Here is a 17982-nt window from a genome sequence, read left to right on the forward strand (position 1 = left end):
TTTGCCTGTTTTTTCATCTAGCACTTCTCTGGCTCACCAGCAACTCCTCTTTTGACCTAAGTTTAGGCTTTCTAGTTGGCCAATAGGGGGACGCGGTGGTGCAGTGGCTTAATGATGCTGAAAGTTGCCGGCCAGAAATGGTCGACGCTTCAGCGGTTCGAGTCCAGCCTTCGCATTAAACAGGGTGAGCTCCTGTTTCCTCCCCAGTTCCTGTCAACCCAACAGGTCGAAAACTCACATGAGTAGATAAATGGGTACTCTCACTCCGCTGGGAGGAAAAATGCTGGCGGCGCCTTGCAAAAAGGAGTTGGGAGCAGTTGCCGGTAAGCGCGAAAAACCATGCGCGCCCGAAAAGGGCGTGAAGCAATGGAAACCCCGCCTCCTGCGCTCGCCAGCTGGGCTCTGCTCTAGGAAGGAGGCTCTGGCAAACCACTTCTGAAAAACAATTGCCTTGAAAACTGCAAGGACTCATCCAAGCAGTCACTCCAGGGTCAGCAATGACTGAGCGCAGACAAAAAAAAAAAAAAAAAGTTGGCCAATAAAGAAATATACTACATGTGATGGATCTTGAAACTGATCCAAATATGTAATCTCTCAGTGTTTTAATGGCCATACAAATACTCGGCTCCAGTTGACATTGTGTTGTTACACCCACCCACCCCACCAAAAAAATATATAACAAATATTGATTTCATATTTTGAAACATTAAATACTGGAGGTATAGTTTAGGTATATCCACCAAAATAAGGATTACCCATAATTTCTGGCAGGTATGCATTTGCTTTCTTATAATATACAAAATGATCATTCAGTTCAGAACCATTTGTGGTGAACAAATCTGTGTAACACATTTTTCTTTACTTGGTTTCTAGACACTAAGTTCTAACGTGCATTTAATTAATAGTGTGAGATGACGTTTATGAGAAACTGATTGTGATAAAACTTCTTTATTATGTTATTTATCTATTGAAGGATAAGAAAAATCCTCAGGTTAAGGATATGGGAAGCCCATGAAACTGATTGCTTCACATCTATGGTGTGTTCCAACACTTCTGTTTTTTTTTTTTAAATGATACCTAGATAATGTGCTGATCTTTTAACATGTACTTTGTCTTTTTTGAGCAAACAACATTACCATATGCTTCAGTATTGGCTGCCTAAACTCCCATACCTTTTTTCATGGCTGATTTGCTGCAACTGTCTTTTGTGTAACTTGAACATAGGCATTCCAATAAACAGTAATTTAGAATGTCAAACTGAGTGTGTCTGCCTATCTGATTCCATGCTTGTTGCAGTTACAATAATTTAGCTATAGAATAGATATAGCTGCCATACTATATCCAGTGTGTTTATGAGAAAAAGGGATTCAATATCAGAAACTGTTCGTCTCCATCATTGATACTGCTTGCCAAACAGGTACATGCCATGTGTTCTGATGCATACATTTTTTTCCAGGGTTTTGCTGTTGCCAGGGGTCACTCATCTATCTATCATATACTTAGATTGGGAGATGAAGGGGTTATTTAGAACCTATTTTGCTTCTCTTTGTCAGTTTACTCTCACCCAAAAGAGTAGGACTTAGCCCTCCCTTTCTTGGTGTTTACCTACCAGTGTAGTACAATAATTTCAGATTCTCCTAGAACTTTACAAGACAAGGGAATATAGACAGCTTCCTTGCATCAAAAGAGCACTCTGGTCCATCTAGCCTAGTATTAAAAGCAACTTTCAAGAATAAGCTTTTCCAGCTACTGTATGTACTTGCCAAGGACTATATGCATATCATGCGTTCTGTCAGTAAGCTATAGTCTCTCTTCAAGATATCCAGAACTTTTTAAACTTCTTAATGGCCGTACCACCTCCTTATGAACATGAAAATCAAGCCAATTGATCCCCCAGTGCCTGTCAAAGAATACCAACTGTGAAAATAGTTCAGAAATGATGTTGCCATTGCATAAATAATTTTTCCCTTCTTTGTTTCTAGCTGTGCCTCCAGAAGTAGGAGCTTGGTCCTGTTTGTATTGGTAAGACCTTCAGTCACAGTCCATTTCACATATGAACTAGAGCTTGGCTCTGTCAAATCAAGGATTATCTTTGGTTGCTGCAACAGACACAATTGTTTACACTAAGGATGCCAAAATGCATTCCCCTTCCTGGCAAGCAGAGAATCCCGAGCTACTTGTTATAGATTCTGGCAGTTCATATTTGCACAATGTCTTGTGTTTCAAATGCAAACAGAATGTCATCCCTTTTGTCAGATACAGATACATTATGGCTCTATGTCATTATGGCAAGTACATCTCCAAGACCCAAGAAGATCCAAGAAGCTGAAGGAGCTTTGCCAGTGCAGTGCTTCAGAGATTCTGATCACAATGCGACTGTCCTGGAAATAGTATTTACTCTTTTAAGTTACTCTGAAGATATACTATGTGAGGATTATTAAAACTGTTAACAATTCTTCATACCGCCTGGGTTCATAAAACATGCTAGATTAGGCTGATGTGTGGGTTGAGGAGTTTGTGGTTCAATGAGTGGTGAGAATCCAGCCATTGTTGTGTGTACCAGGTTTTCCTTAAATTTACTATTTTGGTTTTACAACTTATCACGTATGTTTCCTTTACCCATATAGTACGTGGAGGCAGCAGTTTTTTAGATATCAATGACAATGATGGATTGCCATTACTAAGTGATGTGGTCACATGATGTCACACTTTATGACTGCATCCCTTAGCAATGGAAACTCCAGTCCCAATTACCCTCATTAACAGAAGATTTTCTGTACTTTGTCCTCTTGCTCTTTTTCTTTACTTGTCTAAATTATTTATTTTCCCTTTTATGATTTTCTTTAACTCATATTTTCTGTTACATTTGCATTGGAATTAACCATCATTAACTATAATCCAGGTTGCCTTTTTAAATTTAATCTTTAAAGCCTTGTAAAAAGAATTACAGTGGTCAACTATGGCTAAGAGTGATTAGTAGCAATATAGATAGAACAGTAAACTAGGGTTAAAACAAACTACCGAGAGAGAAGGGGAATTTTGTAAATTATGCAAGTCCATGATTCTCTAAGCACATGGCATAGCTCAATGATGTTGGATTTACATAGTGTATTTACTGATCTTTGTTTATGTCACAAACCAATATAACAATTTACAAAATGGTATAGCCCTTTTCAGAATCGAAGTTTTGTATACGTAGGTTCAGATGTTTGAGAGCTTTGAGAGAAAATCAAAATGTTGCTGTTACAGCACTCTGGCTGCCAAAAACTGAATGTGAGACACATTATTGTTACTGACCATGAACAAACATGATTCTGTTGAACAGTGTTTTCAGTGGTTTACTGCTGAATGACAATAATTGCTAAGACCATACAGTGTCTGATACATTTCCATTTGACTGCTAATGGTGAATGAAAGCCATATGGTAACCAATAGGGTGGAAAAAGGTAGATATTGCTGGCAAACAGGTGCACTTCAACTGATATTTTGGAAGGATTTATTACTATTTAAAATTCCCCAAACAGCCTCTAGAGGACTATTGAAAAGTGACTTAATTTTCAATCTCCTTTTAAAATTCTTCTACATTTACAAGATGATAAATTATACTTACCAACTCCAGACTTTTCAGGAACATTGGCTATATAAATATCCTTGGTAAATTTGGGTTCATTGTCATTGATATCATGGATTTTAATGATAAATTCCGATTCTGGTTCCACCTGTCTTCCAGTATTTCGATCTATAGCCTTGGCACGTAGCACATACAGGGACTTTTCTTCTCTGTCCAGCCTTTTTGCTGCATGAATATCTCCTGTGTTTTCATCTATAATGAATAGACTGCCAGCTCCATCTCCTGTTAATATGTATTTTAAATTTCCATCTCCTTTGTCTTGGTCAGTGTGTAGCTTTAAAAAAATAAAAAGAAAGAGAGAGAGAGAGAGAGAGAGTTTTATAAATAGATGCATTGTTATTAAAGACAATCTACTTCAGCAGATATGAACAGGGCTCCACAAATCTTGTCTATAATTGAGGTCAGCACTGGTTATCATCTGTTTCATTGTTGGAGGGGGAAAAAATGACAAAACTTAAGATTTTGGTCACACAGGCAAAATACTTAAGCAAATGGATAAAGGACAAAGAACGTATAGAAAGTAAGATGATTGTAGTTAAAGCTAACAGTATGATGGTAAATGTAAAATAGTTTCTTTCCCCAACTTGCAGCCACTGAGTTTTTTAAATTGAAAAGCATCATATTGATAGCAATTAAGAATCTTTGCACTGTTTAAGTATACTGTCAATAGCTATATTGTTTTACAGAATCATTATCTGTGTGAAGATGCTTCTTTTTATATAAGGTGAAGGTGTTTCTTTTGAAATAAGTAACAGAATAAAATAGGACAATTAAAAAACTTGCTTCTTTAAATCAAACATAGAAAATTTAGGCCAGAATCCTGCTAAACACTTTGAAATATATATGTTATAAACACTGCAAGTTGCCTTTTGAAAACCTCAGATGTAAAGGCCTCTTAGGTATGCAGAACTAATGATGTGTACATCTATGGGATATGAATAATAGTAATAAGGGGATGAGATTTATAATAAGATGAAATGTGTATTTATCCATTTATGTATGCATGTATAAATGGCTTTATCTAATATTATCTCTCTGCCCCTGGCCTTGAGAATATTATTTATCAATGATGAACTAAACTATTGTTGCTCTAAAGTCTATATAGTAGCTTTTGTTTAATTCTGAATTCCTGTATGCCTTTAAGACGGCTTACAACATGGGTTAAGTGAAGTCCACTGGGCTGGTCAAAACAGGCAAGATGGTGGAAGCAGTGTCACAATCCAAACCCCGCCCCTTTTGTATGCGACAATGTGTGCACAAAAAGGTCATTGTTTGGATTCTGAGGTCATTTTGCTATCTTGCCTGTTCTGACCTTCCACCTCCCTCTCTCCCTCCATGTTCATTGCTGATAGAGATCTCTCACCTTTTTAGGTTCGTGGGCACCTTTGGAAAATTGAGAATATACTGAGAATATTCATACAAAATGGTGGCTGGAAGGGCCTTGCTGTTCATGAATTTTACAAAATACTATCTCAAGGCCACTAAGAGCTAAGAACAACAGTGGTACCTCGGGTTACGAACGCTTCTGTTCACAACCAATTCAGGTCATGAACAGCACCGTTCGCAAAATTTTGCTTCCATCCGCGAACTCCGCATCAGGTGATGAACAGGATCCATGGCCATTTTCCCAGCCATGGCACATGGTCATGGCTTCCTGTAGGGAGGGGGACTCTCCCTCCAAGTAATAACCGCCTCCCCACTCGCCTTCCTGTCCTCCACACCAGAAGTCACCTCGAGCAAGGTGAGCGTTCTCTCTCTTTGTACTGCACTGTACTGTATTTTGTTTCATATTTTTGTGGTTTTTTTAAAAAAATACATATGATTCAGAACGGATTAACCATAATTACATTGAACCTTATGGGAAAATTTGATTCGCGTCACGACCAAAATCAGTTGGCGACCAAATTCGTAGGGGTCAGAACGGATTAACCATATTTACATTGAACCTTATGGGAAAATTTGATTCGGGTCGCAACCAATTCGGGTCGTGACCAGAGTCGTGGAACAAATTAAGTTCGTGAACCGAGGTACCACCATATTTGTCCATTTGCAAAGGGAAGAACAAAATCTACAAGTTTATTCATCCCCTCTCTGAGTACAGAAATCATTTTACAACTTCTCACTGGTGATGGGTAGCAACTGTTTACATGGCTTTACGCCGGTCTTCGATAAAGATTCTATTCTTTGTAGTGAAAAATAAAGAAATAAATAATCTTGCTGAGCTAACTCAGGTGAAACTTCTGCTGTATCAAGCCAAGGAACTGAGCTAAGCTGGGAAGTATTAGGAGATTTGATCATGAATCTTGACACTACCTGCCACCTTCTTCTCTATCCTCTAGTCTCCCCAACATTTTTTAAAAATATTTTCTAATGGAGCCTAGAGACATTTTGGGGGGGAGGGGGTTTGAAGTGTTTGTGAAGGCTGGCATCTCATTTTGAGGCATGCCAACTTTCTATTTTTAGAAAGTTAGGTGGTGGAGGCCAAGGGAGAGAGTTAATAAGTTCTTTAGTTCCCTGGCTTATAGAAATTTGATTTTTTTTTAAAATAAAAACAGCGTACCCCAATTTCCAAAAGACTAACCTTGAGGAAATCCAGCAGAAAACCAAATACTGGAGGAGAGGCCACCACTGAAAAGTATTTTTTTAAATCTTATTAAAAATTTGGCTTGAATTAAAAATCTAACCAGAATTCTCCTTTATTATTCCTTACAGATATATGTGTCTTACTGTTTATCCATTATTAACTGCAGGTAGTTCTCGGGTTATGCTAACTGGGACTGGGATTGCCATCACTAAGCAATGAGGTCATAAAGTGCGACATCATGTGACTACATTACTTAGTGATGGCAATCTTTGTCAGGTTCAGCCTGCACCGCACGCCTAGGAACTTGCCCAGCCGCGCTTTAGTCAATTTCACCGCTCGAGCGCTAGCACAGAAAGAGGAAATGCGAAACCGCAAGCTAATGAATGGGCCACCTGGCGCCACTTCACTAATCTGGAGCGGATGCGTTGTGTTAACGCCAGAGGGCCGCAGGCGCTAGGGACAAAGGAAAGAGCCGCGGAATTGAGGAAGAGATCAGTGCGCGAGGGGGAGCTCCTGGCTGTGCGCACGACAGAAGCCCCAACGAAGGCAACGACCACGCCACAGGCAACAACAATCAAAGAAACAAGAGAACTGGGCTGAACCTGCCATTCCAGTAGAAGGGGGGGGGGGATTACAGGGGGCAATCTGCAATCTAATCTGTAATATGTAACCTAGCAACGGGGCCTGCGGGGGGATTGAGACAACTATAAAGGAGCAATGTAAATGTGCCAAGCCAGTCCTGGCTTTGCCTGTGACTGCTACGTTAAGCATGAGTAAACCTTTTTTGTGAACCACACGTGTCACGGGAGTTTCTCTGTGGAATGGGGCAAACCTTACAATCTTGACAGTCCTGATTGCCGTCGCAACCCCACAACCATGTGAGTCATTAAGCAGAAAGAAGCAGGAGTCCCAGGTAAGAAGTGTGGAGGTGCTGTGGGGTTAGGCAGTGGGTGCCATAGGTAGGTACTACAGAGCATGGGTGGGGCAGCAGAGGCTGCACACAGGTTGGGGGAGGTCTGGGGGGGAGGAGGCTGTGGGTGGGTTGCGGAAGCCTTGGGAGGGCCAGTGGAGACCATAGGTGGACAGGGGTGCTGCTGCAGGTGTGGGCTACGGAGAGTGGGAGAGCAGGCAGGGTAGTATCTCATACTCCATAGTGGGCTCCTTGGGAAGAAAAGCAGCAGGAGCAAGTTACTAGAGTGACTTGTGACCTTCCCTGCCAGCTTCCCAATTGACTTTGCTTGTGGTAAGCCAGCAGGGAAGATTGCAAATGGTGATCACATGACTTCAGCTTACTGAATGTCGAAATTGCAAACTGAGCACCCAAGTGCCCAGATCTCAGTCACGTGACCACAGGGGTGCTGTGATGGCTGGAAGTTTGAGGACCGGTCATAAGTCTGTTTTTTCAGTGCCACTCTAACTTTGGTCAGTCTCTGAACAAATGGATGTAACAAATGGACGACCTGTATATTTACTTGATGCCACTTGGTAGTTGCACATTTACTGTCATAGAAAGGGTATTCTGAGGCGCCAAGAGTTTATAGTTTAATGTATTTCATTATGTTGCCTGACATAAAGGGATTATCTTGTTAAAAGAACATATGAAGAAACAGGCATTATTAGATTGAAAGCAAAACTTATTTCATCTGAAAGCCAGAGATTCTCTGTTCCCTTGCATATATCCATGCCAGCTGCCATCTGAGAGCTATGGAGAAAAAGGCATCTGCAATATTTGATATTTCAGCTAAAACTATCCTGAAATTTGACCTGAGGTTCTTCACTTGTTTTCTTCCCTTAGAAAGAGGCCTTTATTTTTCTATTGTATTCTCAGAGTCCCGAGGGTTAATGTTTAATTTCTCTTAACGCTGTTTTGGAGCTTATTTTATTGTTGGAGGCAGTAGAGGGAGCTAATGCAGGCACCGTTGCTCTCTGTTGCACAGTTTTTCATCATGCTGAAGTCTGTGCAGCTGTTCGCAATTCCTAGTTGTAAAACATTTCCTTATGATGTCTTCTTCTGATATTTAAGTGAAGGAAGGACACAAGGAAGACAGGAGGCCATTGGAGAGATAATTGCATACCCTAAAACTGGATATTTACATATATCCCTCAGCTACACCATAGCTAAATAAGGCACACTCCTTCAGTATGAATGTCAATGAAACTGTCACCTCCTTATCAGAAGCAAATTTGATGTCATTACATTGAATGGGACAGTCTGGTAATTCCTGCTCTGGGCAAGAGGCTGGACTAGAACACCTCCAAGGTCCTCCCCCCCAACCTAAGATTCCACTTTCTGTTCATTCCTATTTAACATTTACATGAAGCAAATGGTTGGGGTTATCGATCAACACAGGGTTTAGTGTCTCAGTATGCTGGTGATATGCATCTTTACATCTCTACCCCAGGCTACACAGACTGCAGGGTGGAGACCACTGACCTAGTTGAGATGACATTACTGGCTCATCATGATAGTCAGTCAAAGTATAGGGCCAAACTGAACAGCAATGCTTAAGCTGACACGAGCCAGAAAACACTGCTTTCAACATGGAGCAGGAAAATATGGGGAGAGATTGCATTTGCAGTGGGCTGTAGATGAGTAGAGGACAACAATGTCCATATCTGCCCTTCAGACATGGTTGGCAGCCCATACTCACAACTGGGCACCCTGGCAGAGTAAATATGTCCATAATCAGAAGGAATTATAAAATAACATCAATAACAACAACAACACAGAAAATGTTAGAACTGACTCTGTGACAACCTGCAGTTTTCCATGGCTTCAGTGCTGCAAGAAGGAACAGAAAACTGGGAATTTAAAAGGAAAGACTTCTGGATGGAGAGGAGAGAGATACACAAAATCTGGCAGATCACCATGAATTCTAGACAGCACTGACAGCTGAAGGCTTGTTGTTGGTTCCAGGAGAGCCCAGGGCAAGACTTTTGAAGTAGTGGTGAAGGGAAGATCCAAAGAACCCACTAAAGGAAGCACCATGGAATACATCTATCCAATACAGATGGCTTCTGGAAAGCCAGGAAGAAGAGGAAGTCCATATACTACCAGCCAGAAAAAAAGACTAACAGACCACGAGAGAATGCCAGTCAACATAATTATCCCCCTTACTTACTCCTATTATGGAGAAAATCTATCTATGTGATCGCTAAGGTTCGACAATGACTTGATGGCACATAATCAATCAATCAATTAATCAATCACTTACTTCTAAGTAGGAAGTAAGATAGGAAATTAGAAATAGAAATACCTGTATTTAGTCTATGCTTAAGCTGCACATGCATTCAGCAAGGAATTGGCTCACTTTAGAACCAGACATGTTGTATGCTGGTATGATTTTCTTAAAAATGGGTGGATATTATTTTAATTCAGCTATGGGAAAAAGCTTCTGAGCAATACCTCACCATGATGAAACCTCTGCAAGGTTAAGCACCTCATCAGAAAGGATCCCAGCAGAAACCTAGTCTGTATCCAAATTCTTCCTTTGACAGCAGGGAGAGCAGGGATTGTTCTACTCATACAATGACAAGGTGCAGGTGCATTTAATCTACATCCATTTCTAATTCCCTCATGGTCACCCTCCTTCAATAATCTATAAGTTAATTTTTAAAACTGTCTAGAGGTAGAACTTATTTGAAGCTTTGAGTTTAGCACTCTCCATCTATCAAGGAGAATAAAAGTTGTCCCTTTACAAGCTTTCATGTCTTCCTTCCCTTACTTGAAACAAAATACTTTGTTTCTCATCACACCTCTCTCCCTCCTTCCCTTCCTTCTTCCTTCCTTTAAATTTGTTAAGATCAGCTGACTCCACAAAGACTCTAGGTAGCTTACAAAATATCAAATGCATAATTAAAATATAGTTAAAAACATACCATAATAAAACATGACTGCCCAGGCAAGACAACAACTATAACATTCAAAAAATATAACAGGGACTCCCCAACCAGGTCTTAACTGACTTCCAGAACACTTGGAGAGTGAGAGCCATACCTATCTCAAAGGAGATGCTATTCCAGAGGACAGGGGCTGCGACGGAGAGACATTGTCTAAATGCAAAATATGCTGCACTGATTTTGGTTCCAGAGGATCCGAAAAGTGCTAAGCTGAGTTTCCTCTAACTTCAAAATAAGTGGCAGCCCCATTTGAACATTCCTTTCATCCTATGTTTTTTGTGGCCATTAAATTCCCAGTGATTGTTTTCCTTCTTCCCACTGTTGGGCTGGTCACTTGTAAATACTATTCATTCCTTCTCCAATTATTTCCAGCTGATCAAAGACACTTAATTATGTCATCACTGTTATTTGGTCAGCAGAACTTAGCTATGATTGTCCCCAGCCAGGGTTGATATGAGGAAACTGCTTCTTGGGCACTAAAAAAAGGTTTAACTTAACACTGTCCACCTAGCAAGGAAAACAAAACAGTGTCAATACAGTTAACATACAAACCTCCAAAGGAGCTTATAAAGTTCTTTTCCATGGCCTCTTTTTTCTTTTGGAGCCTTCCTTTTGTGTAAGTATAAACTTTGGGAGTCACTTCAGCTCTGATTCAATTAAAACCAAACCAAACAAACAAAAAAACTGCCAAATTTTATTTATTAGTAGTACTGTTTACTACTCAGGACACAAAATCAAAGAAGGAACAGAATTGTTTTCATAGTCATGGAAACAGTACTTGGGTACAATGGAGTTAGCGACCAAATAATAACAATCAGCCTTTGCAGACAACCTTTAATATGACAATTATCTAATGCTCCAACCTCTAATGCAGAAAAAGAGGAGGTTGATGAGTTTAATGGGTAGGTTCAATCTGAAACAACAGAACATGCAAGTAATATGTACTGCTTGTGATTAAAGACTGGAATGTCAAAGTCTGGAAATATCGAGAAGGAAAATATAGTTTGAATGTATGGCCTAGGAGAAAAAAATGAAACAGGAGAATTACTTATCCGTTTCTGCCAATTCAACGATTTCCTCATTGCTAACACAGTCTTCAAACAACCAGAATGACATCTATATATATGGACATCACTGAATTGAGTACACAAAAGTTTTATTTATTTTATTTCATTATTTATATACATGGCCAGGGGCTGTTTGTGAAACAGATCAAGGACTGCTTGTGTGCGAATTCCAAATCAAGCTAAAGTGGAAGAACAAAGCCAACCAGTTTGAGCATATATTTACTATGTCAGGTAAAAAGTTTCCAACCTAACTGATAGAAAACCAGAGGAACTGTGGAAGGAAATTAAAGAAGTTGTTAAAGGTGGATGTGAAAAGAGATTGCCAAAGATCAAGAAACAAAAAAAGTAACTAGATGTCAGAAGGGATGGTGGAAATTGTCAGGAAGATAAAAAAAGAGAAGCCAAAGCCAAGAAAAACAAAGATTTCAGGAAGAAACTTAACAAAGATTTTCAGAGACCTGTAAGAAGAAACAGTATTACAATGACATCTGTAAAGACATTGAAGGTGAGAATAGACACAGAAAAACAAGGACAGTTCAAAAAGATCTCCAAATTCAGAAGGAGGCCCCAACCTTAAACTGGTATGAGAAATGATACTAGTCTGCAGATACTATCTGATTCAAGTTTCATACAACTATGGAAGGAGTGTATTGAAATTCTGTCAGCTCTCCCAGGTAAGTCAGACAGGAAACATGACTAGGCAAGCTAATTCTACTTTACTGTAAGGCTACATTAACAGAATCTTGCAAGTCTGAAAGTACAGATCTTCCATCCTCCCTATTTACTGCCTGAGTAGTTAATATGGGTCCTTCCTAAGTTTCTTTTTCTAGCGGTTACTCTGTTGCAGACTCCTTTCTCTTTTATCTGATTGTTCCCCTAGGCAGCATCTCTTCCCCCATGTTTCAAGGTCACCCTCACATTCCATCACAAATTTTGTATTGTACAGTTGTCAACATCTAAGATACCTTAGAAGATATCCTTCTACTTTCAAGAATCTCTAGTATTAGAAGATGGAGTTAGATCAGCATGCTTGTCATCACTAAGTCAGAAGGCTATAGGAATTGATGAAATACCCACTGAAATATACCAAGCCACAGAAGAAGAATTAATAAAGGTTCTAACCAAACTATGCCAGCAAATCTGGAGAATAACACAAGGGCCAGCAGGCTGGAAGAGAACAATCTACATACAATGACCAAATAAAGGAGTATGAAAATTATTTTACAATATCCATAATTTCATGTGCTAGCAAAATAATGCTTAGGATCATCCAATGCAGATTAGAGCCCTACATGAAAAAGAAGATGTCAGATGTTCAAATGGCTTTTAAAAAGACTGAGGAACAAGAGACATTCCTGATGCATGCTGGTAATTGAAAAAGTCAAAGAATACCAAAAATAACTAAATATCTTCTGTACTGATTATAGAAAAGCCTTCATTTCTGTTGATAGTTATAAATGCAAATGATCTGCAAGCTCCAGTAATGAAAGTCAAGGAGCACAGTGAAAAAAATGAGAGTAAGATTAAATATACAGAAGATCAAACTAAAGGCACAACTATCCTTAAAATTGACAGTTAAGATACTGAAGTGAAGGATAGCTTCTGCCTTTCAGGACTGATTATCAACAGTAAAGGAATCAAGAAATATGCTGCAGACTAGCACTTGGTAGGGTAGCAATGGAGCCTTGGAAAAGATATTCAGATGCCATGAATCATGTACACATTTTTTTTTTCCTGTGACACTCCAGAAGCCATTTCACAGAGTGAATGGTTTTCACTCTGTAAAAGCAAAAGTTGGACTTTGAAGAAGTAGGATAGAAAAAAAATATTGATGCTTTTGAACTTTGATATTGAGTTTTCACTCAAGGCATAAATGACATTTGAAAGCAGCTTTGGTTATTACATCTAATTCTCAGGGAGGAATTGGCATACAAGTTCTGGATCAGATAAAGATGACATCTATCCACAGTAATATTTCTGAGCTTATCCCACAGAATCTTTCTGACTAGAGTCAAAGGTTACTCACGTCTTAGTCACCTTTGGGGTGGAATACTGCATACACACTCTACATGGGACTGCCTTTGAAAAGCATCCAGAAGCTGTATCTAGTAAAAAATGTAATGGCATTTGCAGGTGTGAGTGAGTCTCAATTTGTGCCTATTGCACCTCTGTTCCACAAGCTGCATTGTTGGCCAATCTGCTTTTGGGTTCAATTCAGTGTGCTACTAGTCATCAGTAAAGCCCTTCATGGCACAGGAATAGCTTATCTGTGGGACTGCCTCTCCCTTATTGTGTCTGTGCATCCCATCATATCCAGCAGGAGAGGCTTGTTATAGGTCCTGTCAATTAAAGAATGCCATCTGGTGGGACCCAGGAAAAAAGTCCTTACTGTCATGGTATTTGTGCTGTGGAACATCATCTGCCCTAGATATCAGATTGGCCCTGATGGCCATTTGCAAGGCCCTGAGGATGTGAATGTGTTCCTGGGAATTGGGGGTGGGGGCAAAGTGTCAGTTGGAACACTTGAAGTGGTTGTATTGATGGTTGATGTTGTTTTTATCTTGGCTGCCAATCGCTCTTTTCTTTTTTCTTTTCTTTTCTTTTCTTTTCTTTTCTTTTCTTTTTTCTTTTCTTCTTTTTTACTGTTTTTTAATTGTTGTTAGTCACCCGGAGTCACTTTTTAAGATGGGTGGCAATACAAATGTAAATAAATAAATAAGTAAGTAAGTAAGTAAGTAAATAAATAAATACTAAAGTCTAAGAATGCCAGCTATAAGGCTGATTTTAAATTATGCACATAATCCTGGATAAGGTGGTGCAATGCCAAAATATGGTCTACAGTTGACCAACGTTCCCTTAATCAGGCCTATGAGTCCCCTAAATTGTCTTCAGATTCCATTCAAGCCTGGAGGTCATGATTCAGATGCTTTGCATATAGTTTGCTTATCACAGTTAGTAGGCTGGTAAGTCTATGATTAGCCAATTCTGGACCACTGCAGTGATCTGAACCAAAGTGGCACTTCAGTCTTGTAAATCAAGTAATTCTGCTTTGATCTCTTGAACTGAACTGTCAGGTTGACTTAAGTCAATATTAATCTACTTGAACCTCTAAACATATGCAGAATCTGGGGCAGATTCAAAATGGGGCAGCCACTCAGCTTTGAGTCTAGGTGCTCCACGCAGCCAACCAGCACCCCATTTTGTGGTCCCCAGAGTGGTTGGGTTAAAATTAACAATGAAGATATTGAAGTGGTGTATAGGCTCTGTCTTTTAGGATCAGCTTTAAACAAATGGTAAAACCAGCAGACAAGAAATATGCCACAGACTAGGACACTGGTAGAGTAGCAATGAAGGCCTTGGAAAAAATTCAGATGCCATGATGTTTCTATACCTACAATAACCTGAATCATACAGGAAATGGTTTTCTCTGCAATACTTTATGGAAATGAAAATTGGATGAAAGAGTATTGATGCTTTTCAACTTGTTCAAGAAGACTCCTGAGAATACCATAGATAGCCAGAAAACAACAAATTAACTCAGAGTTCTCACTCGAGGCACAAATGATCAGGCTCAAATTATTATATTTTGGATGCATTATGTTAAGACCTAACTCTCTTAAGAAATCAATAATGCTGGGAATGGTGGAAGGAAAGAGAAAAAAGGACAACCAGCAGCAAGGAAGATTGACACAATTACAGTTATAAAGGGTGCATCATTGGAAGACCCGAAGGGCCAGGATGGGGACAGATCATCCTAGAGAAGGTTGTGTGGTAGCTAAGAGTTGATACCAACTTGATGGCACATAATCAATCAAACAATAATCACCTTTCTCCCTAATTATAGAATGTAATTAACTTTATGTAATATTGTTAACATTCTGTGATTCATTGAGCCTTGTTTCCCAGAGCAGTACGTTTCGGGAATTGTTAATCACATAAATAGTTCCTGAGGGCACTCACTTATCATTCCTTGCATGCTCATAGACACCCTTCAACCTGCAAATGTGACTAAATTAACCTCTCCTCATAGCTTACACGCTGACAGGTTTTTTTTTTTTTGGTAATTGAATCATGGATAAAGTGTCCACCAAAGTTTACATTTACACATAGGATGGTGCCAGAAGTAGAAAGAGGCCATGGAGAAGAGCTGTATCTCATAAGCCACATTAGGCTTCATATCTTCAACATCCAGAATGTAATAATGTCTGTCATTGGGCTGTGCAAAGCTTCAGTTCTATGAGGCTTCAAATGAAGCATCTGTTTGAAGGAAAGCACTAAAGCAAAGGTACATTCCAGTCAAACCACTAGTTCAGAGCTTTCATCTGGATGCTAAAGGAGAGTTTGTCTACAAGAGCAAAGCCCCTTCTCTCCTGCAATCTTGGAGGATTCTCTCCCCCAATATTTTACTTTATTCTATTTTCTAAAACATTGGTCATAAACATGCAATTTGGCCCAAAAATGGGATTAATATTCCTGACAATACTCAGAAAACAAACAGTGGTTTGAAGCAATTCAGAACGGCGCAATCCCTAAGCAATAAAATAACCCAACAAGTAGTTCACACAGGAACTCCTCCTTCACTAATGTTGTTTAAAGCATCATTGGGTCACATTTTTCAGATAGGTATTGTACTTCTCTACAAGGTATTTTGCTTTCTTTAAGAAAATATCATTTAAAAAAAATATGCCACACTTTTTTCCATCTTTGTATGGAAATGACAGGAAAAAGGCAAGGCAAGACCATTTTTAGCATTGCTAGTTTTTATTCAGGGATATCCAAATATTATGAAGAAACAAAGCCTCTGTGAAGTGGGTGTCTGTGCATTTTCCTGAATGTAGTTATTACTCTTGATATTGTCTATTATACACATATATGACATTTTGGAAGAAAAGCAAAATATATTTTTAAATATATGTTTGATTTTGTGCAGTTACACATCTACTTCTTACAATAATAAAGGGCTCTTGACTATTTTTTTTCCCCTGGAAGACTGGAACATTTATCAGTGACAACTGATTACGACCAAAATGCACTGATGTTTTAAACATATTAATTTTGTTATTTTAAAAATACATACGTTACTATGTCAGCTCAAGAAAGGCCCTCTAATAAATTTGCAATATCAACAAATCATTGTTTATGCACTAATAAGCTGCACTTCAAGCTGAGATATTAAATCAGCTTTTGAATTAGCTATCAGGACACAATCCAAAATATGAGGGATTAATCAAACTGTGTGTTGCCTTCCTCAGTGCTGCTAACAGAAGTATTGAATAACATCTCCCTGAGTTTTCTGTTCTCTATGGTTATTTTAAGACTCTGTTTCCACTGGAAGTTCAGCTGCAATTTCTCCACATTAAAATATTGTCCTTGGGACATGAAAACCATGTTTAAAAAACAAGGAATCTAAGCAGAGAACAATTACTTAATTTCCTGCTTTGACCTTTCCGCTATATTTTGGTTGGGTAGGTAGCCTTCAGACTTGATGAACTCACAGGTACTTCAAAAGAAGTATTTAGGTGACAGACTGAGCAATAATGTAAATTCTACATAGCATGTTAGGTTATTTAGTGATTGTTCCACAAAAGTGCAGTTGTCAGGGTTTGTATCTGACTGGAATGGAAACTGCAAAATTAACTACTTCCTTTTCTTGGATGGCTGCAAAGAAGGTATGCCTTGGTACAGTAATAACTTAAATCTTAGTAAATGATTCCATTAACATACAATGCTGAATAACAGGATGTTTGTTTCTCTTTCAGCACTTCTGGGCTTGGGGGTAGAAGAAAGATGTTCTTTATAAGATTCATAATTTTAACAAGACAACTTTTAGCTTACAAATTATGCATTACTCCTAAATAGCCTGCCTATATACACACACGTCTACCTACCTACCTACCTACCTACCTACCCACCCACCTTCAGGTGTTATCTATGTATGGGTGTGTGTGTGTGTGCATGTGTGTTTATACGCATACACATACATTCACCTATACCTATAGCTATAGCTATACCTATATGAACTATATTTGAATATCAGTTCAAATAGTTAAATAGTTGAAACTATATGAACCAAATGTGAATAAATAGCATAAATGTCAGGCTCTGATAAAGAACACATACATATTTTTATATGTGAACTTGAAGAGAGAATAAAATACTGAACTACGTTAAACCACAATGAGACCCAAAGGACAGTGCTGTACTTCATGACTAATGTTATTCTAAATTTGCAATAATTTAAAATATATGGCCAGTGTGTCTTTTCCTGTGATTGCACAGCAGCTATTGAGGGAAGTTGGGAAGTGCTGGGAAAAGGCACGGATGGTTCTTAAGAAATTGGACACAGTCATGTTCCTGCATGCTCTGAAATATCTTTTGGAGATTGGCTATATTGGCCAATGGAGTTTGAATCTGAAGCACAGTCCTACAAATATACACTTTCTTCTGTTTTTAAGCAAAAACAATACTTTGTAAGCCAGATAGTCTCATGAATGAAGCTTGAAGTTAATAGAATAGCTCCTGAATAAGCAGCACTGCAATGAGTGTGTATGAGTGTGTATACTGTGACATATGATACTATAAATATTGTGATATTACTGTATATTGATTGACCTATGTGCATACATTAAATGTGCTGCTGATGACAGTTCTTGTGAATGATTCTTGTCAACATTCTTCCCTACATGAACAGTTCATTAGGATTAATTATCATTGCAGAATAATAAGTAGTTTACCTGGGTTTATAATGGATGCTGCTTTTGTGAGAGCATATTGGTTAATGCTTCTTTACATCTCCATTT

At 38.8% G+C, this 17982-nt stretch overlaps 1 protein-coding gene across 1 annotated transcript in view; it reads right to left on the reverse strand.

The window, feature by feature from the left end:
• Positions 1 to 17982, reverse strand: part of CDH9 (cadherin 9) — a 145265-nt gene that overhangs the window by 73899 nt on the left and 53384 nt on the right. The window contains exon 3 of the mRNA XM_088130755.1: positions 3611 to 3905. Coding sequence (XP_087986881.1) covers positions 3611 to 3905 — 295 coding nt within the window. The remainder of the gene's footprint in view (positions 1 to 3610; positions 3906 to 17982) is intronic.

The sequence above is a fragment of the Python bivittatus genome, unplaced genomic scaffold, assembly GCF_059951505.1.
Source record: "Python bivittatus isolate LINGU-HERP-01145 unplaced genomic scaffold, Pbiv_v1 ctg000840_np1212, whole genome shotgun sequence".
NCBI lineage: Eukaryota > Metazoa > Chordata > Lepidosauria > Squamata > Pythonidae > Python > Python bivittatus.